General features: G+C 38.5%; 1 protein-coding gene across 6 annotated transcripts in view; it reads left to right on the forward strand.

The window, feature by feature from the left end:
• LOC100648370 (protein PALS1) overlaps positions 1-21935 on the forward strand; it is a 134150-nt gene that overhangs the window by 16972 nt on the left and 95243 nt on the right. For 3 of the 6 annotated variants that reach the window (XM_048410423.1, XM_048410427.1, XM_048410425.1), the window contains 5 exons: positions 9900-9960; positions 11136-11208; positions 13757-13842; positions 15750-15891; positions 18071-18261. In XM_048410423.1, coding sequence (XP_048266380.1) covers positions 9900-9960; positions 11136-11208; positions 13757-13842; positions 15750-15891; positions 18071-18261 — 553 coding nt within the window. Of the gene's footprint in view, positions 1-8841; positions 9083-9899; positions 9961-11135; positions 11209-13756; positions 13843-15749; positions 15892-18070; positions 18262-21935 lie in introns of those variants that run through there. The other 3 variants (XM_048410424.1, XM_048410426.1, XM_048410428.1) reach the window with 2 other exon arrangements.

A 21935-nucleotide genomic window follows, 5' to 3' on the forward strand; every position in this document is an offset into this window, starting at 1 on the left:
ATTCCATGTTATGCAGCACGTTTTTAGTATTATTGACGATGATCCCTAAAATGGTCCCTAAACGAGGGTTGGCACATTTATAAAATCGCAGAACCAGTCATTTTCACTGGTGTGGTATTTCTAGCGTTAGCATCTAGCGATCTAGCGATCGATCCGCGATTTTCCTGATAACTGATATCGTCGTATCGAACGATACGCGGTACAAATTTTAAAAACGTGTGGCAAGTTGTACGAAACGAGGAAACTGGTTAATTGGGTTCGATAAACAGATTGCAGGACTCTTTTACACTTTGACGAGTACCAGTCATTTTGACTGGTATTGATATAAGTAGCCTTGATGCAAAATTATTTTAAGTTTGAATACGTAAAGAACAAAATAAAATTCATTATATTATTCTTTTAGTAATCGTTGCGAAAGTCATTACATCATTGTGTAAAAAAAAATATAACATGAGATAGGAATTTTAAAATAAAATTGTAAAACCAGTCCAATTGACTGGTGTGATAGTTCTAGTGTTAAATATAATTCTATTCCTTTTATTTTACATTTCACGATGAACAATTTGACTGTCACATTGCTAAACATTTGCTCGTTCAAATTGATCTGAAAAATAAGCCTTGATCGATACTCTTGTACGCGATTATTTCTTCGTTATTTCGATGTTTAGAATCCACCGTATAATTTTTTGATATTAAAAATCTGCTCTATATGTTTGATTGTTCCGAGGTATTGAGAACGCTGCGTTTGACAGCAAACGGGTCCATTATGTTCGTAATCTAAGGCGACACGAAGCAGCTTAGTTTATCGCGGAGAAAGAAGAGCGTATGTATACGTATTCCAATGTCGGATAATCCGGCAAGAAGCATCGACGAAGCTCGGAAAAATCTATTATCCTTTTCTATGCGGCAGAAGGCAATCAAGTTGAGTAGCTGAAGATCGCGGTCGCATGCTCACGATACAGAAGCTCGTGGAGTTAACGCGCGAATTTATCCGCTCGGTGCACACGAACCCTCGCCCCAAGGCCGATGCATTCGCCAAGAAAATTCGCCACAGTTGCTCCCCAGCTTCGTTGAACGTGTAGCGATGGGATCAAGTTCAACGCGTGTCTATAAATCCGAATCAAATGCAATGGCGATGGTTAACTTCATAAAATTCGAACGCTGCTCGTACAAGTGGCTAATTTCCTATGCAGAAACACGAAGAAGATTTGGAATAAAATTTGTTCGTACCGAGTTTCGAATTTCAGGGAAATCGAGTTTGCAAGTTCGCCAAGTATACTGCAACTTGGCTAATTTAGATTTACGAGTAAACGGTCAGCAGCTGGCAATTCTACGCGCCACTATTTTGCGTTAAGTTAACAATTTTATGCGCGTGAGAATTTATTTTCATTTTCGAGAAAATGAAGCTTGAACGTGTTCAAAAATCAAAAATAATACGCGCGTACGCTGGATTTTCCAAATAACAGACATCAGTCTAGTCCTGCGAAAACGTTTCATCTTACATTTGTCGCTTCTCTTTGGACGTACAGTAACCTGCTGCCGCTCATTTACCGTTGTCCAATCTGCAGTTAGTCACGTTCAAGTACAGTTGATAAATTTTCAAACTCGATTTTCTCGAGAACTAAAGCCCAACAAAAGAATTTTCCTATATTTATTTTTTCGTAATCATCTCGCGTGCGTGTTATTCGACCGCTCCCTGTCTAATGCGTTTTGTTCATTGTATTGGGTTGATAACTAAGTGATTGCGGATTTTGTCAATACCACCTAATGACAAAGTCCGCAATCACTTAGTTGCCAACCCACTAGAGAAATCATCGACCTTGTCAAGCTGTTTTCCAACATCGGAATAAACGTACTCACGAGTTTCGAAAATCAACTTACAGGTACCTCGATTTTAGAATAAATCAGTGACATAAACACTGTATATTCTATTTGTATCTTTACCAGACAAAGTGATCGATTGTTATCAGCGTAGAGTCAGATTATGCACGAAAATTACAATAAAACAGTTGGATTTCAATGACAAAAAAAAAAAAAGAGAGAGAAACGATTTAGTCGAACTTATTCGACCAGAATTTCATGGTTACTTGCGACTAACTTTTCCATTTCTCAAAATATTCACAGACGGTTCGATCCTGTCGCGTTTAACCGAAGAATCTACTGGAAAGTAGCGTTTCTTTTCCTCGAAATACGCATAGAAAGTTGGAATTTAGTCGGTTGATCTTCGAACTTAGTTGCGACGTATTGGATAACTTACTTGAGCTCATCGCTACCGCGGTGTGTCTCCTCCACTTTTCGAGTGAAGTTGGCGCCGGGCCAGAACGTGCTCGAACGCCGGTCCACGATTCGGAGAAAGTGCAATCTCTTCTCGCCTCGTGTCTCGTCGAGACTATTTTTCAAGGGCGAGTCGCGCCATCTACGCGGCTACTGATAATGCATACGTATACACGTATACATTTGCAACTGTTCCGCAGAATTTTCCTGAAACGTATCTATCTGCTATTAAGTCGCGTGTTTTCGCTAGCAACGTCGATGCAAGGTATTCATAAACAGATGGCGGCTATTCTAGGATTCTCTGTTTTTCGCTTTATGCATTGACTGAAACTTTGATAGCGAAATTTCACGGGATATTGAAGTTTCTCGGCGGATAAATTTATGCAGCTTTCGCAGAGTTAAACCCCTTTCAAGACTGTATTTTGCTATAGCGAATGTTCCATTTTATCGATTAACAGCAATAGTGGAATAGTAGTGGTTCAAGTAGCATCGCTATAGGAAAGAAAATTTTTTGTAAAATTCCACGTTTTATCAATTTTATCAATTACCGATAATAGTATTATGTTGTCCGAAAAGTGTCTTTCTTTTACAGACCCGTCCTTTACAACAACGCATCTTTATACAAACATGAAATCCTAATCTATTGAACGTTGTAATCTTTATCTTGATAGAATATAATGGATTATACGTAATTCGATAAAGTAATATAAAACGAAAGAATATTTTCGAACGACCTAATAGAATGATAACAGGTCAAATATTAGTATCAGCATAAGAAAGACAGCTTTTTGAAGAAAGGTTTTCGTAAAATTACGAATAACATCCCTTCTTGGCCTTGTGGCTAACGTCAAAGCGAAGCATCTGTTTTAATCAACTTAACACTTTACCGACCTATACCTTAACCGATAGCCTATTAATCGGCTTTTTATCACCGATAATCTTTCTCATTATTTGAGCAGTAATTTGTTATTTAATACCAAGGTACCTTGCTCAGTTGCGTCAGTTGCCTTGCTTTGTAAGCTCCCACTGTTTTATACCAATTTGAAAAACTTATCATTCGCGAGAGTCTAAACCGAAACAGAACCAGCGCCAGGGAGAATCTGCGCCTGAGATGCCGGTCGGACGTGCGTATGCTATTGAATCGCTAGCGGTCGGTAAATCGTTAAGATCGACTTTTATGCAAACTGCACAACGTTGAGTCTTCGAAGATCGATTTCTCCGGGTATCGTAACAGATCTTCTATTTTATCGATCAAATGGCATGATTAAAGCGTGTGTATAGTAACGAGTAAACGACTCCGACGAAACTGCTGTTCTTTCCACGATTTCATGGTGTATTTACGACGTTGGCAGTGGTATGCACGGCTTTGTCTCTGGACGCGCGAATGATGACATCATTCTTTGTTCTAAATGAACGCGCCTGCAAATCTTCACGTGTAAATTGCACGTGGATTCCGTGTGTGCAGGAACATCCGCCTTGTTGGAAGGCACTCGTTCCTGAAAATAACGAGCTCATCTGCTCACCACAAATTAAATAGCAGATTTAACGCTAGAATTGCCTATTTACGATAAGTACCTAGATATTCGATATATAATGAATTATTACGATTTGAACGATAATAATTAGAATAATAATTAATCGAAATATTTAATTACGTTTCTACGTGAATTTTATCTCTGGAAAGGCAATTATTTTGAACGAATCTTGTATTTACTGAGAGTAGTATATTTGTAGAATACAGTTGAACAACGTTAATTTTAAATTTAGCAATCTTCCAGTTCAAAAGTTATTAGGCGAGAAAGCTTGCAAAATTTGATATGGCTTTCTTCCTTTTATGCGTAATAGATAGATCGTTCGTATTTGTCGATACTATCAGCGTAATTGAATACTGTTTCCTGGTGATAAGGAAGTGCCAGTAGCAAGCCGGGTGAAATTAGCATCTCTAAATGCGAATTTTTCTAAAAAACAAACTGCACTCGTTCGTTCAGGTTCGTCCAACCGAATGGATACATTTTCTCGTCCGTCCATCTTTTGAAACAACGTTATGACTCAATGAAAATTTAAAAAGATTGATAACTTTTTCCTTTTATTTTTTTTTTGAAGCGTAGACAAACAAAAATTCTGTGTGAACGAACGTGTACAAATCGTGGACAATCATATTTCACTTAAGAATTAATGGAAAAGTTAATGGGAAGATAATAGAGGCCGATGGGAAATTTTTGTTAATTCTCCTTTGGCGATAACTTACCTTTGAACGATAGACAAACGAAAATTTTGTTTGAACATACGTGGACGAATCGCGGGTCAAGCAATACTGTTTTGTTTGTTTTTTCTACAAATTCGCATTTCGACGTGGCAACTTCATCGAGCTCGAATTACATTGATACCGGTTAGGCTATATATTTCTTCTTGGTAACTCTTATGAAGAACGTTATTTGATACTTTGGTTCGTATATTGTATTTTCATATATCATAACTTGGCGATATTCCTCTACTTTGAGCACAGTGTTTCACACACTTGTCGCAAGGGTTTCTTTCGTTTTATAAGAAAATTATACTGCACGCTATTTTTTGTTTTATATTACTTTATCGAATTATGTATGATGCATGTTCTGTTGGAACATAATGAATCATAATTTAATGAGATAATATGATGCATGTTCTATTGGAAGGAAATGGATCATACATAATTCGATAAGATATGATGCATGTTCTATGCGAACAAAATGGATCATACTTCAATAAGATAATATGATGCATGTTCTGTTGGAACATAATGGATCATACATAATTCGATACAATAATGATGCATATTCTATGGGAACAAAATGGATCATACGTAATTCGATAAAATAATATGATGCATATTTTATGCGAACAAAATGGATCATAATTCGATGAAACAATATGATGCATGTTCTGTTGGAACATAATGGATCATACGTAATTCGATAAGATATTATGATGCATATTCTATTCGAACAAAATGGATCATAATTCAATAAAATAATACGATGCATGTTCTATGCGAACAAAATGGATCATAATTCGATGAAACAATATGATGTCGAACGACAGGATAGATCACGCGTGTTTCTTCGTTTTTGAAAGATAAGACGTAGGACAAGATAAGGAAAGGAATTATAGGTGTTTTTATTTTGTCATTTCTTGTCACGATCAACAAGATTATGGGAAAATTGTAACGAAGAACCGACGAAAGATGATAATAGCACGACTATAGCGATGTATTTCTGGCGACGTGGATTAATTCTAGGGTTGAATTAATTATCGAAAGTGGATTTAGTTTCTCAGTTTATCTTGAAATTATAGCAAGTATAGCTCGATCGTTTGCAAGATAAGACACGGTGGACGTAATTTGGCCGGTGTATCGTGGTGAATTTAATACTAGCGATTCCATTATTCCAGGGCAGGCTCGTTGGCTCGTGAACATCGTATCCCAGGAAAGTAATGAAAATTCTGCTGACTGGAATTTGTTTCCGGGTCAGCGGCTGTTCCTCTGAAACTAGTTTCTACGACGCGATAAGCTTGCACCAAGGGCGAAACTATACAACATCTAAAAACTCGAAGGGTGGCGCTACGATAAAATCTATAATCTCGCGAACAAAATAATTACAATGTTGTCTTTTTGTAATAAGAGTTAACACGGTGACTCATTGCAACCTCACATCACGCGTAAAATCTTTTCAAACGTCGTTAATCTTCTGAAACTAAATTTTGTTCACGATACCAAACGAAATAAAAAAGGAACCGGATTATAATACACTTTTTTAAAATAAGTAGTTAACATTTTGACTGTCACGCCGAGGTCACATGTTTCACTCAGGACTCCACAGGGGTATTTTTATTATTCAAAGCATATAATGGCAAAATAATAATAAATAATTACTTCATATTATTTCATTATGTATTCCAAATTTTCCGTTACGGCAAAAACAAACTTAAATTACGATAATATCCATCGAGACAACTATCTACAGTGAGATCCGTTATAACGAGACGTGATAAAGTGCACGCGTACCGAGCGAAAATTCAAAGTCGATTTTCTCGTAAACAAAGCCTCAAACGAAAAATTTTTATTCTATATTTTCGACTTCTTTTTTCGCGTAGAATCACCCCCCTTCCGCTTGTACCACCAGTTACCAATCACCCTGTATAATAGTAAGGTATGTGCACGCTTCTAACTTCAATTATATATATGATTATAAAGCAGCATTTACGATTATTTTCTAAGCTGTGTTTATAATAATATTCGTAGATTAGTCCTCAAAGATCTGGATGCAAACACAGTGCACCGTTAGATGCAAGACTTGTTCTCATTTTTTTTATTGATGTTCTAATAAAAATGTTTAATAGTTCAATGGGGCACTTTTTCTTTCAAAATATCTTCTATTTATCGGTTATATTCAAAATGCCCTAACTGTCAATTTTCATACAATTTTTACAATTGTAAGAGGTTGAAGCGCTCTGGTCATCAATGAGCACCGTGGCGTCACAGGAGAAACCGTGGCCGATCAACGTGGCAGTCAAAGTGTTAAATGCTAAAGACGATCAAATCGATGAGCAAGAACACAAGATCAGAAAGAATTACGTTTTCAAACGTTCGAAGAACCAGCTTTTGTTTTCACGTATTATCAACATCATTGATTTAGCGACGATATAACAACACAGATGGTACATATTACATATATATAGATATAGCTATGGCTCAGCCTTGTTCGTACACTTCCAACGCGTAGAATGAAACGCATTGGACTCGTATTATATGAAATTAAATTTGCTGATAACCGAATAAATAAAGTTTAAAGACAAATAATAAATCTTTAATTAATTCAATAATTACTATAAAATTTATTAAAAATTTTGATGAATTACGTGGAACTAAATGTCTAAGGATTTTTATAGGAAAATTAATAGCTGTATAAATAATAAATCTCAATCGTATAGAAAATGCTGTTGATAGATTAAACAATAAATGTCCAGTTGAAGTAAAAATATATGGTACTAATCTAAATAAATTTAATACAATAATATAAATTATAATTCTTAAAAATATATAAACATTTGAAATATATTTATTTATTATAATTATCTTAAACTCATTAAATAAATAATCAATAAGTAATTTAAAAATTATCATAATTCGTGATGGAATTAATCAATATAGATTGGGAAACATAATGATAGGTATTAATATAAAAATTCAATTTAATTGAATATTATTATTAATTCACTTACTTTCCATATCGGCTTACTTTTTAATCAGGAAGCTTAACAATTAACGATATTTACTATATGTGAGCGAAGTAAAAATTATGTAATAAAAAATGACTATTACAATTCTGCGAAAATCGAATTTTTCTCTCGCTGCTGAGAACGCTCGTTTTTTCCATTTAAATTATTAATAATGTCATTTCTAAATTACTCGTACCGTTATTCGACTTACTAATGCGATTAAAGAAGTAACGTATCAAACACGTTGATCAAATCATCTCGTTATCGCCGGAGAGATTAACGCGGTATTTCATTTGCGCGCGTCGTTTGATCCGCGTCGTTCCACGTTATTCGGTAATTTCGTGCGAAATATTCGACAGGCTACGTCCAACTGATTAATTTGCCGATGATTTATTACACGTTAATGGATTCATTGGCATTGGCGTAAAACGCCTAGAAGCCGACTCTGCCGCTTCATTTTTACCGCCGATGCCAATGTACGACTCCAAATATAAACCTCTTGGTTGGTAAGCTCGCGGTGCCATCCATTCTCAGCCCTGGACCGAGCGTTTATTTTCTATGGTTCGGCGACACGTGCGGCTCGGGACACGTCGCCTTTCCTTTCCGTCTGTCTCGTCGCGTCCTGCAGTTCCTTCCAATTTCGCGATAACAAATTCCCGGGATTCGAAGAGAAGAAGCCGGTGCCGATGTTGGAAAATTACGGTGACACTGAAATATCGAGCGATCTCGCGCAGGAACAGAGATCTCGGGAAATTTTCTTGCTGCGGGAAAAATCTCGTGATCTGGGAAAATTCGCCAATGGCGAGCAATTTCGAAAATGTCGGAGATTTCGCAAAGTTTCGGTGACTGCCAGTGTGCGGAGGAACGCGGAAAATTTTGACAAATTCGCCGACTTCCGGATATTTGGAAGTTCAGGAATTTGGGGAGATTCGCAGTGTTCGCGAGGTTCTGCGCTTCTGTAAAAACGTGGCGACTTTCGAAGAACTCGACAGAGACATGGAACAGACGATTTCGTAAAATTTAAAGCTCTCGTTGTATCCTGTGTTTTCGTGGAAATACAACGACCGTAGAAAAATTCGCCGATCCAGCAACATTTGGCGATTGCGAGGAGCTTCAAGTCTTCGTAAAATGCCGCGTCTTCGTAGAAATTCGAAGATAAAAATGTGAAAATTTGCCAAGCTCGGAGAAATTCCAGAGTTTGCTGTAGACGATCCTGAAACTTTGTTCGCCTTTTGACGTCACCGAAAATCGTTCTATTCGAAGCTGGAGAAATATGAGCATATCCACTGCAAGTAGTTTCCATTCCTCCAGAGTAGACCCTTGAGGAACATGTCCAAGTTCTTCCGCAGGATGCTCCTGTGCGGTTGCTCGTCTCGTTCGGGAGCCGATGGACAAACGTTCGTCGTCGACGAATCCATAGTCGACGATGTACCCAAGTCCATCGAGTTTGCGACGAGCGACGAACAACCGGAGGACGTCGCGACGCACTTTGACCTGTCTACCATCAAATTCATAGACGACGAGGAGACAGACGACGACGTGGATTTTGAAAATGGTACTTGCGTGGTTCGCGTTCGCAAAAACAGGAATTCGTTGGTTTAGTTTTGCAATGGTTGTTAATCTTTAAAGACTATTATGGCCAATGAAATTTCAGCCCCGTGTGAAAATTTTATTTTAATATCTATCGTATTTTTATACTGCTTTAATGTTATTTCGATATTATCGTGACATTATTGCGACGATGCTATGAGTAATAAACAGACTGTGCATGTTTACGCAGATTCATATTTTTATGATCGCGACAAACGACATGGAACCTAAGCAAACGTTTGCTTCTGCTGTTACAAATTATAGTAGATATTATACTTTGGATGTTTTATATATCTTCGCGTATCAGATGCATCCTGGGCCTGTTAATAAATAAATTGTGTATGTTTATGCAAATTTGTATTTCCCTGTTAGTGTAATATTACGAAGAATATTACGCGTTATATGCGCGCTTGCACTTGCACATTTTCTATTGGCTTGGCAACTAAGTGCTTGCGGGTTTTGTCAGTACCACCTAATGACAAAATCCGCAGTCTCTTAGTTGCCAAGCCAATATAATTGTACGAACATCTGCGGTTCGAGCAATGAAACGTTTCATCGTATTTGTTTCATTTGATCGATTTCTAAAAGAAAAAATATGCCATACACTATATCTGTGTTGCTTTCCCCGTGTCTCTGATTTGTTGCGACAATTAATCGTTGTCCGATAAACGACGCGCAATTCGGTTCAGCTGAATCGCTCGTTTATTGTTCGTGTGTTTATTTGAAAGTAGAAATAGACGAGAGGAAGGAAGATGGACTAATTGCTTTGAAATTGTTGACAGTAGTGCCGGACGAGTTCAGCTCTGGTCTGGTGCAAGAAGCTTGGGTCATCGCCATCGAAAGGTAATTAATTACTTTGCTACTTGCTATTGGCTTGGCAACTAAGTGATTAGTGACCTAATGTCATTAGGTGGTAATGATAAAATCCGCAATCACTTAGTTGCTAGCATTAGTTCAGAGAACGAAGCGACTAAGAGAAATTTGCCAAGGGAAGGTGGTGTTCTATTACTTTGCTATTGGATTGGCAACTAAGTGATTGCGGATTTTGTCAATACCACCTAATGACAAAATCCGCAATCACTTAGTTGCCAGCATTAGTTCAAAGGACGAAGCGACTAAGAGAAATTTGCCAAGGGAAGGTGGTGTTCTATTACTTTACTATTGGATTGGCAACTAAGTGATTGCGGATTTTGTCAATACCACCTAATGACAAAATCCGCAATCACTTAGTTGCCAGCATTAGTTCAAAGGACGAAGCGACTAAGAGAAATTTGCCAAGGGAAGGTGGTGTTCTATTACTTTGCTATTGGATTGGCAACTAAGTGATTGCGGATTTTGTCAATATCACCTAATGATAAAATCCGCAATCACTTAGTTGCCAGCATTAGTTCAAAAAACGAAGTGACTAAGAGAAATTTTCCAAGGGAAAGTGCTGTTATATTACTTTACTATAATTACTTTGCCACTTACTATTGGGTTGGCAACTAAGTGATTTTGTCATTAGATGGTATTGACAAAATCCGCAATCACTTAGTTGCCAACACTAGTTCAGAGAACGAAGCAACTAAGAAAAATTTGCCAAGGGAAGGTGGTGCTATGTCATCGATTAGTCGATGCTTCTTTTTTTAATCATAACTTCATTTACATATTGATGAAATTCTCGATGAAGCTTCATTCAGCGTGGAAGAACTAGCTTGTGTGGATCGCCGCGCGATTTTCTCCTCTGCCAATGTAATTACACGTTTCTCAACTGAATACCTTTAACGCTAATCTTTGACTTAACGTTCGAGCTTAAAATACTCTTCTGCATCGTCGTACAACGCGCGGTTGACGTTCATTGTTTGAAGAGCGGAATGTTGGCGTTACTCCTAACCGAAGTTCAGTGGCACTTCCTGCAACCTGAACGTTCCACCTTCTAATTTTAGGCTATTCATCTGAGATGTGTTCTTTAATGTTCGTGCGCTCACGAAGATGACGTATTCGATGACGATAATGGAACGTGCATGATTTTGTTGCAGGCGTGCAAAGGAACGATTTAAACGGCTCACGTCTCACTGGAGGTTCCAGCCGTGCGATATTCTGGACAAAGAGGTACAGCAACTTGTCTCATTTTAACGTATTAATAGAATTTTGAATGCGGATCAGTCCACGGTGGTGTCGTGGCTTGGTCGGTGGTTCTTCCGGATGTGGTTGACACCACGTTGACTGTCGTCGACGTTCAACCACGTTCCGCTCACACTGAACAGCCACGACATTTTGGCTCTGCGGTCAATGCGTTAGCTCTTAAATTAAAATCCACATCGATCTCTAGATCTTCCAGGACGTAGAAAAGTTTGGAACCAGCGCGAGCCTGCATAGAGACTACAAGTTCCAATAAGAAGGCAGATTAAAAAGAGTGAAGCATGAACGCGATTGTGAATGCAGAATAAGCAGTCTATTTAGAAGAGTAGACTGTGGATGTTTGCTTGCGTATTCGTGACGAATTTTAGCGCGCAAAAACTCATTACACAACATCCGCCTAACGTAAGAAGATATTCGTATAAAACGTCTCGATTAGCTTATAATATTCCTCTTTAATTACGTTTGCGGAAATGCAACAAATCTGATGTATCTATAGATACATCTACATAGACACAGATGTACAGATAGATAGAATTAATAATATTCATTGTTACATTGTTGTTCAGTGTAAGGAAATTAGAAAAATCTGTCTATACATGTATTTCATTCTCATAATTATATTAAGAACATAAACGCGCTTAAACAGCCGCAGTCTGCGTCTAACGTTATATTTGTAAAACATTATATTTCTACGAATATTCGAATATTTTCGTCGGCCACATTTCGAGAGATCGTGAAGCCCAGTGACGAGTTAATTTGTCCATCCCGGTTAGCGGATTAATCATCTTCTCTCTCCCTTTCTCTCCTGTTTCCCGCGATAAAACCAAAAGAAATAGGTCGAAAGATAATGGGGGGTTGGGTTGGAGAAGCGATCGCGTGGATAAATGGTTAATCGATGGCGGCTCGATTAGAGCCAATTCCTGTGCCCATGCACGATGAGCATCGCCGAGATAAAGTGGCCGATCGCTTGGTTGTCTCCATTGTATTCAAACAATTAGTTCCTATTCCATTCGCGTGTTCCTTTGGCATCTATCGGACATTCTAATCAGGGACGTATTCGCGAACCAACGACGTTCACTATGATTTAAATAATCCATTGAAATAACTCTGAAACGAACGGGCCGATTGACAGGGAAAATCGTCACGGCGGTTGCTCGTAATATGCGGAATGCAAAAGTAAACGAGCGCAGTGAGCGGTGGCCGCACGATCATGCGCGTCCTTGGTTCGATGCAGCTCGTGTATGTACGTTGCTGTAGCCGCGTGTGTTCCACAGGTTGCGACCCCGAAACCGTTGTCAGAGTTTTCCTTCTTTTCCCCTCGTTTCTAAATTACCTGTGTATCCGCATAAGCTGACGAAACTATTCGAATACTTGCAGAGAGACCTTGTGTGAATGTGAGGCTTTCGAATGACATTCTTTGGTTCAGTTCACGCCCCTGGTCCTTGTCTCGGGCAACCACATTCAGTCAGTAGATATCGTTAAATGTCCTAAAAGTTTCTTTTGTTTCTATAAGTGAAATAATAGATGCACAACATTTTCTATTTTATGTTATTTTATGGATTATTTTATGAATCCATTTTGTAGAAATAGAACAAAATGGATCATAGGTAATTCAATAAAATAATATAAAAGAAAAATTGTTGTGCATCTACCAGTTCCTTATAAAACGAAAGGGATAATAAGAATAATTAAGTTAGGATCCTTTGGTATAAATGAGTGGTATAAAAGAGTAATAATTGCAGGTGGATGAAAATTGGTTCTGGTTGGAGACACGATGAATTACCTGGCGTTCAGTAGATCTGTTCGATGTTGGGACGTTTATGCGTTTCTAGCTGCAACCAAAAGGCTCGTACCGCCGTGTTCAAGCTAGAACAGTGTATCTGCAACTTTCGCTTAAATCAAGTCATTACTGCCAGTTGGCACAAGAGTTAGCTGTTCATCTTTATGCATATTAAATGAGAAGACCGTGTCTGCATCGAAACTGAAGATACACACGATAGTTGATATCTCAGATGGTATATTAAACGGATGTCGAGGTTGTCAAATACTAAAAGTCGTTTCTCTCGAAACCACCGTTTCATCAGATTACGTTTATTTGAATTAACACGACGGTACATAGATTTTATCTAAACTCGTCAGCTGTTCACGCGATACGTAAAGTTGTGCAGAATATTAAAAACGATGTTCTTATAGACACGATATTTCTATATTTCTATGTTTAACTGACATTTATAAACATTCATAAAAAAATTCGAAATTGCACAAACGTCCTACAAAACGCTCCACTTGTACACTTGTACAAAATGTGGTCATCGAATGGATTGTTTCTGGTTCCAATAAAAGCGTGACGAGAGAGAGAGAGAGAGAGAGAGAGAGAGAGAGAGAGAAATGGGGGAGTAGAGGAAAATGAATGCATCGATAGGGAAGTGTCGTTGGGAATTCTTTTGTTTTCGCGAGGAACAGCGGTCGTCCGGTAGAGGCAAACCAGCTGATTGTTCGATGTTTGCTGTGTGTGCAGATCAACGAGGCAGTCGCGTCCACGAGCGGGGACAGCGCGAGCAAAAATGTGACGGGCAACCAAATTACCGTGACGCTTGTCGACAAGTAAGTGGCATTTCATTCTTGCCGTTTCTCTTCCATCCGTTATTCCATCGTTAATCGTTTCCATTCTTTGTTCCCCGTTTCTATCGTTCTCCCTGCCTCTTGTAACGTCTTCTTCGTTTTTTCTTTCTCTTTCTTACACGCGTGGATTTCACGAGCATCTAAAACATCGCGCAGCGTAGACAATCGAGACGTAATAGCGTACAACGGCGTTTTTATTCGGGACGGAAGCTTAACGGTTTCGATCGGACGAGAAATCGACGAGGTCGACAGTCCGCGGACGCACGGTCGAGCGTTAAACCTGAAAGTTTGCCAAAAATACTAATTTTCCAGCTTGTTCGACTCGTTTAGCGCGGATGTCATCACGGTGATGTTATCCTGATTGTTTCCGGAGATGGGTGTCGCCAGGCTGGCGCTATCGACCTTCTCAACGCGTTAAGAAGAAGATAATTTCAGTTGCCCACGCAATTTTTCGCTCGGCCGTGTAACTTTCAACGAACGACCGCGCAACTTCGTCCAGTCAACCTGTTAATCTGTGATTTCTGTGAACGCGTATTTAACGAACGAACGATATCCACGTTTCGACCAACTCAGTGAAGAACCACACACATCGGCGCAGCGATTTTCACTCAGCGTCCTGCGAGAAGTCACAGGTGTGCTGCGAGAATTTTTAACTCTCAACTGGTATCGTTGGATCACCAGGAACCATGACGATCTACGATCAAGTTATTCGACCTGTTAGCTGTTTCTGACGAGTATAATCGTCGCGAAGAACTGGCAATATTTTACGAGCCCTGTCGCTAATGAAATCCAAAAAATGAAACAGTCGTTTCGTTACGATATAATTCTACGTTATAACAGTCACACATACTCTGCGTTTCGCGAACTATACCCGTCGTCGCTTACTTTTCGCCACACATTTTAAGTACACGCTTCTCAAAGTTTCCAAGCAGAATTTTTCATTTAATTTTATTACTAATCTCTGTCAGCGAACGTAAAATACACGATAGAACTGAACATCCTAAATTTGAGTGACCCAACAATGTGTGACCCAAAAATACCATTTATCTAAGAATTTGAGAATCGAAATGTAAAATACCCAACTATTTGATCAGGTGTACTGACCTCTTTCCCCTTAGATCGTCAAATAAGGAATTGACAGTAGCCTAAACTATAGCCATCCGGCGTGAGCGACTTGCCTTGAAGCGAATATGCACCAAATATTTTTTATACTGTGTGGTAACTAAGAGACTGCGGATTTTGTCATTAGGTGGTAATGCCAACTCGATATAATCAAATATGTACACGTACGAATTTTTATCAGCCTGTGCATTACAGTTCTCTGGGATATCTCGTTCGCCAGAACGTCGGCTCGTCCGAATACGCGTCCACGTGAATTTTGTATATTGTGCGAGCCGCGATAAATCGAAACACGCTACGGTACAACGTTTAATTTCCGCAAGGTACCGTATCGTATTTGCGCGCTTCTTTCTGCGATCGCATTTGCGCTTGTTAATCCACGCAATATATCTTCTCTTAATCGCGTTAAATTAAATTCATCGACGCGGTTCACCGATCACTACCGTCACGGTGTCAACGTGTTAGCCGTGTCCGAGTGCTTTGATTTGTTAAAATAACCGAGCAGATGGTCGAAAAAGACGCTCAATTTTTTTATCAGCTGATACGCTCGACCGTGGCGACGTGCAATGTAACGCGAAATGTGAAAACTCGCGGCACACCGCGATGGGAAGTACAATTACAAGCCGGATACGTGAAATTGCGATTGGCGTGATTGATATCCCATTGCGATGCAACCGTGCGTACCATCGCTGTTCTCCTAGCGAGGGGCATTAGTGTGTCGGAAGTTGATTCCTCGCGCGATCTGATGTGTCTTGGTGTTTCTGTCATAGGGAACAGATCACGAACGTCTTCACTCCTAAGCTAAGCAACGGTACCATACCTAAGGGCATAGTGAAAGAAACGAAAGAAGCGAAGGAAGGGAAGGACGCGACCGAGAAACAGCAGACCTGTCCAGAAGAAACCAAGCTTTTAGTGAGTGCAACGAAATACGTTCTTTTCTTTCGATTTCTGTGGCAAATAGAAAGATAGAAATGCTTTAGGATAGGAATTTTCTAGACAGAGTTAAGCTAGTGTTTACTAAACGCAATTCTACTTGTAGACGTTCGCTGTTATTCGGAAGAGATCAAACTTTTTAGCGAGGAAAGGTTTCTCTGACCGATCCCTTCTTGCAAATGGAAAGGGAAAGTTTTTGCAATAGGAAGTTTTTTTATGTAGAGTCAAAGTAAGCTTGCTAAAGGGATCTACAGATGTACATGGATATCTACAGGTGGATTCCTGGATATTTAACTCTTATTTGGAAGAAAACAAACTTTTAACGAGTGGAACAAGATACGTTCTTCTTTCCAATTTCTACTGGATATATAGAAAAATAGAAATCTTTTGGAATAGCAAGTTTTTAGATACAGTTAGAATGGATGAGTTATTAAACACGGTTGTACTTGTAGATGTTTATTCCTATTTGGAAGAAACCGAATTTTTGGCGACTGCAACTTCCTTCTCAGTCTCTGCCAGAAGTAAAAATAAAAATATTTTAGAACAGAAATTTTCTAGGTAAAGTTGAGACAGGATTACTAGATGCAGATACTCTTGTTGGGAAGAAATCAAACTTCCAGCCAGTGGAAGATATATTCCTATTTGGAAGAAACCAAACTTTTGGCGAATATAACTTCCTTTTCAGTCTCTTCTAGAAGTAGAAACAAAAATGTTTTAGAACATAAATTTTGTAGATAGAGTTGAGACAAGATTACTAGATGCAGATCTGCTTGTAGATACCGACTCTTGCTGGGAAGAGATCAAACTTCCAGCTAGTGGAAGATATATTCCTATTTGGAAGAAACCAAACTTTTGGCGAATATAACTTCCTTTTCAGTCCCTTCTAGAAGTAGAAACAAAAATGTTTTAGAACATAAATTTTGTAGATAGAGTTGAGACAAGATTACTAGATGCAGATCTGCTTGTAGATACCGACTCTTGCTGGGAAGAGATCAAACTTCCAGCTAGTGGAAGATATATTCCTATTTGGAAGAAACCAAACTTTTGGCGACTACAATTTCCTTTTCAGTCTCTTCTAGAAGTAGAAACAAAAATGTTTTAGAACATAAATTTTGTAGATAGAGTTGAGATAAGATTACTAGATGCAGATCTGCTTGTAGATACTGTTGCTGGGAAGAAATCAAAGTTCCAGATACGCGTTTCTTTTTGAAATAGAAATTTTGTATTAGGATCGCATAGACGCAATCTCACGCATTTACAGAAATTAAAGTTTTAGCGAGTAAAACGAAATGAAAATTGAAGGAAATATCGTCGCGATTATCAGGAAGTAGCAAGTGACGGAGGGCAGCTGGGACAGGATCGATGTTTTTAATATTCTTGAATGCAACTGGTAGTTAGCTTCTATTTTTATAACTCGCGGGTAAAAATGATTTCTCCTTCATGATGCTTATGTAAACACGTCCGTGCGATTGGTTAAGTGTGAGGTAAACATTTCCCGGAATTGTAATTCACCATCCGCCATTCGTTTCTGCATAATTAATCGTGGGCAACGTTGTTGAAGAATTCCGTGAAAATTAACCAAAATATCCTCGTTTCTTTGGTATGGAACGCAAGCTTTTCTGCTCTCCATTCTTATTCAAATTATATATTATTATATGAAATTATATAAATTATTAAAATTATTCTAACTATTTCCTTTTACAGGGAATATATCAGAAATTTGATACAACGATGGTTCTATGTGTACGATAAACGTAATTATAATTTTAGTCGCTGGCGACAAGCTAATTACGACAAAACATGTATCGAAAATTTGGGAAATGCGCATGGTGACGTATTGGATGGGACAAAATTGTGAAATATAAAATTACAAGGTAACACGGTCGAGCTACCAGTAAAATGTTTTAAAATGTTCCATATAACGCATACAGTGTGGACGTTGAAAGTAATACGGTATAGTTCCTCGCTTATGTGCTCAAATTCGTTTTATATGAAACGTACGATACGAATGTAAAAAGTGATAGAGTAGAGTTTCTCGTAATGTTCCCAAGTTTTCCATATAACGCGTACAACGTGGACATAGAAGCTTCGCGTAATAAATGTTTAAACACATCGGCGAGTTATTTCGACATGGTGAGACGATGATTCATATTTTCAGACACCGGTGCAAGGCGGAAGAGTCGGCGAACGACGTGCCAGCAGTCCTTTCCAAAATGGTCAGACAGAAGTCCTGATCGGGGAGCTGGAGGGCGGCCCAAGGTCGCCGAGGGGATCCACGTCTTCGGCGGTGAACGACGCCAATTTCCTCAATACACCGGATGAACGTGACGATCAGAAGCCCATTTACAGGCGAGTACTAAAATTGAGCATCGATCCGTGCATGCTTTTGCTTCTTTTTAAATATATCCTCTGTGTGCCATCCCCCTAGTCGATATATTTTCGTTTATATCGAATCTGTAGCCCGAACGATCGTGTAACGTCAAAGATATTCACGCCTGTCGTACGTTGTTACACAGCTGGTTAGCGAAACATCGCATCGAGTAAGATGTTTATACGCTGACTCATTTTTAATAAGTCGTTCCTGCGTAATTAATCGATGCATCATTAATAACGAATGGACTGCGGATGTTTATGCTTTTATGAACAATTGTAAACTGTACAGAATACAGAATATATATGTATATAAGATGCTGAGAGTATAATACTTAAAAAATTACTTAAAATTGGTAATTATTTGCATATGTGAGTATTAGTAACTTTTACATTAAAGATAATAGTCAGTAATCGTAGAATATAAAAACGGTTCTATCTATAAGAGATTAAAGATAAGAGTAGCTATCTAAATATGTATTTTAATTGGAAATGAATCTCTATGTATGTATGATTCCGCTTTTTTAATTATATCCATAATGTAATTAATTATACCCATGTAAATTCGCATGAACATCCGTATTCCAACAGTAAATATTGCAAACCCAGGAAACATCAGAAACGTGACGTTACAAAGCAACGCCGTATGCGTATAAAATGAAACATGTAGAAGACATGACGCTCTATCTAAAGGATATTATATTTTTCTACGAATCATCAGAAGAGGGATCAGTTTCTATGAATGGTCGTCCTCTTTCAACTCAAAATTCGACCAAAATGTTAAAACATTAAGAGCATCTGATGCTATTAACAAGGTATGTGTAGAAACACGACGAAGGGATCTGTCAGTGTGCAAAACCGAAATCAGTGAGCCAGAGATATCGCACCAGTCTTCTCCTAAAATGTCTTCGTATCAGCCTTGCGTTCCTAGATAGCGTATTCGTTGATGTAGCTATAATTGTATATTCTACGATGTACAATTATTTGAACAGGGTAACATTTACACAGAAGTCGATAATCTCTGCTATGCTAACGATTAGCTACGCTAACAAGCGCTGATGTAACGTCGTAGGCTTTGGTACACTCGAATTCCGACAAATAATAAATTAATCAGAATCTTGAAAACCAAATATGTACAGTTCGTTACAGAAATATCTGGTCGCCCGACCAATCTATAGACCAATTGTTGATATAATTGTTCTGTACTGTTCATAGACTATCGCTCTTATACAGGTCAAGAATATATGTACGTCGTATAATCGTGGATGAGGCAACTACTAGCTCGACCAAGTTTATGAAGATGTACGATTCACAGTTACTACAATAGCGATTCATGTCTATCTAACAACGTGATACGTACTTAAATATGCCGTTCGTATTCTGCCAACAACGAGTACATACGTACACATTTGCAGTCAGTGGACTCCATTGAATTTGGTGCAGAGTTTCTCGGTGCCCTTTAATTTTATAGGTCACCTTAGTTTCCGCGAACGTTTCGCGCGAGCAAGAAATAATCGTTGGTGGGCGTACACAATACCGTTCAAAAGTCTCAGTCCTATTTTTAATATCACTTTGATATCTGATCTATAACGTGCACTATAAATTGCACCCGCTCTTTAATAAAATCGTTAATACATCTGTAGTATATATTTCCCTTGCCGTATACGGTAAGAAGTGAAACAAATTATCACAAAATCATCGTACTTCAATTTTGGAGCAAAAACAATGTTACAAAGTTTGTAGAAATTGAAGTATTTGATGTGTATATATAGATGGAATTACTATATTAAATTGTTTATTTGATAACAACAATGTAATACAACAGGTACTGGTATATAATTATATATAATAATATAATTGTACATATATTGAACATGTAAATACAATATATTATATATATATATATTTCGCGAGCCAGTGTACATACGTTAAAGTTTTATCGCATAAAATGATATTTTAGCGAAAGTGTCTCTCGCAGTTCCCTGCAAGTCGCATGAAATCGAATGCACCTACGCAGCTGTTACCCTGCCAGCACACGGTTATTCACCAGGTGACTGTTAGATGTCGCGGTGAACGTGTTCGTGAGCAACGTAGCACCAGGAATCTCCGTTATCGGAAGAAACCAGACGCCAGTTGCACGAGGCAGAATGTAGAGCCGTTCTACCGTGATCCGGCTCGATTTAATGGAATCTTGAAAGCGTGGAATCACAAGTAGAAGCGAATGCTCACAGGGAGACACGAATTCATTTTCTGACCCGTGCAAATCATTCGGCGACTCTGCAATTATAATGCAGTAAAAGTTAATAGCGCTAGCGGAATAACGTATAATGCAACATCGACGCCCATTTCATTGGCGTTGAATTTACAAAGCTCTGAAAGATCAAAGAACCCGCTACGTTCTTATATAGTTGAACGAATGAATATTCAGTCCGATCCATTGACACACGTTGAGCATCGCGCGAATTTTATACATTTTGCTCTGGTCGTGGGAGTCAGTGGCGCGAGAAGAATTTTTATAACGTAAAAGAAAAATGTAGTTTGTCCGTTGGTGCAGAGTATTTGACTTTCTTGAAATTTCATACGATCCAGATGAAAGAAGAGATAGTAACAAGAACAGAATGCTGTTCAGATCAAGTTCTTGAAATCTCTTCTCGTAATTGCCATGTGAAGAATATATCAGATTAATAAGTACGTTATAGAAGCTGTTTACATAAATCAGAGATGCAAGAGGAATTTCTATGATTCCAAAAAGCTAGTTCATCGTATCTATACAACGCACTTAACTTTCTCCGAATTTCATAAAACTGTAAGATTTAGATGAGAGAAGAGATAGTAAAAAAAATGAAGAGATACCGAGCAAATTCTTGATACCCTTCTTGGTAATTGCAATGCAAAGAATTTATTACAATGGTAAATACGCTGTACAAGTTTCTTGCATAGATCACAGATACAAGAAGAATTTCTACAATTTCAAGAAGATAGTTCATCGTATCTATACAAAGCGTTTAACTTTCTCCGAATTTCATAAAATTCTAAGATCTAGATGAAAGAGCAGATAAATGGTACAGAGCACAAAAATGATATCGATCCTTTTGTTCTCGAAATTCCATCTTTTGCAGTGCCTGTCCAATAGAATTCAATGATATAAATTGACAAAAAAAAAAAAAAAAAAAAAGCACATTACTAAATCGAAATATCAAGACAATTCAGATCCCTAAATGGTTTAACCTGCAATTTCACAGTGGAACAGTTGCCTCCACCGAATTTAGAATCGATTTCCGCCGATTAAAGAGAGCGACGGCTGGAGGGAGTTTGTACTTAGATGGCACGTCCGTTTCTGGGTTGCTTTTTCGGAAACGAGCTCGCAACTTTTAATTGAACGCGTATCTCTGCGACTTTGTGGTCCGTAGAGCACGAAGGTAATTAATTTGTAGAAAGCGGGACCAATGGAGCCGAGTAGAGGCCAGCACACGTTGAGCGGAATAGACGAGGTCCACTGTAATCTCCGACGTGGCTCGAGCATCGGCCAAGTGGATTCCTATCTCTCTTTCCCTCTCTCTTTCTCTCTTTCTCTTCTCGTAGTCACTTCGCCGGTATTTCACGCTCGTGACACACCCACCGCTAGGTTGGTGTAAGTGCAGCCTAAACAATGC

Source organism: Bombus terrestris, chromosome 11, assembly GCF_910591885.1.
Source record: "Bombus terrestris chromosome 11, iyBomTerr1.2, whole genome shotgun sequence".
NCBI classification, from domain to species: Eukaryota; Metazoa; Arthropoda; class Insecta; order Hymenoptera; family Apidae; genus Bombus; species Bombus terrestris.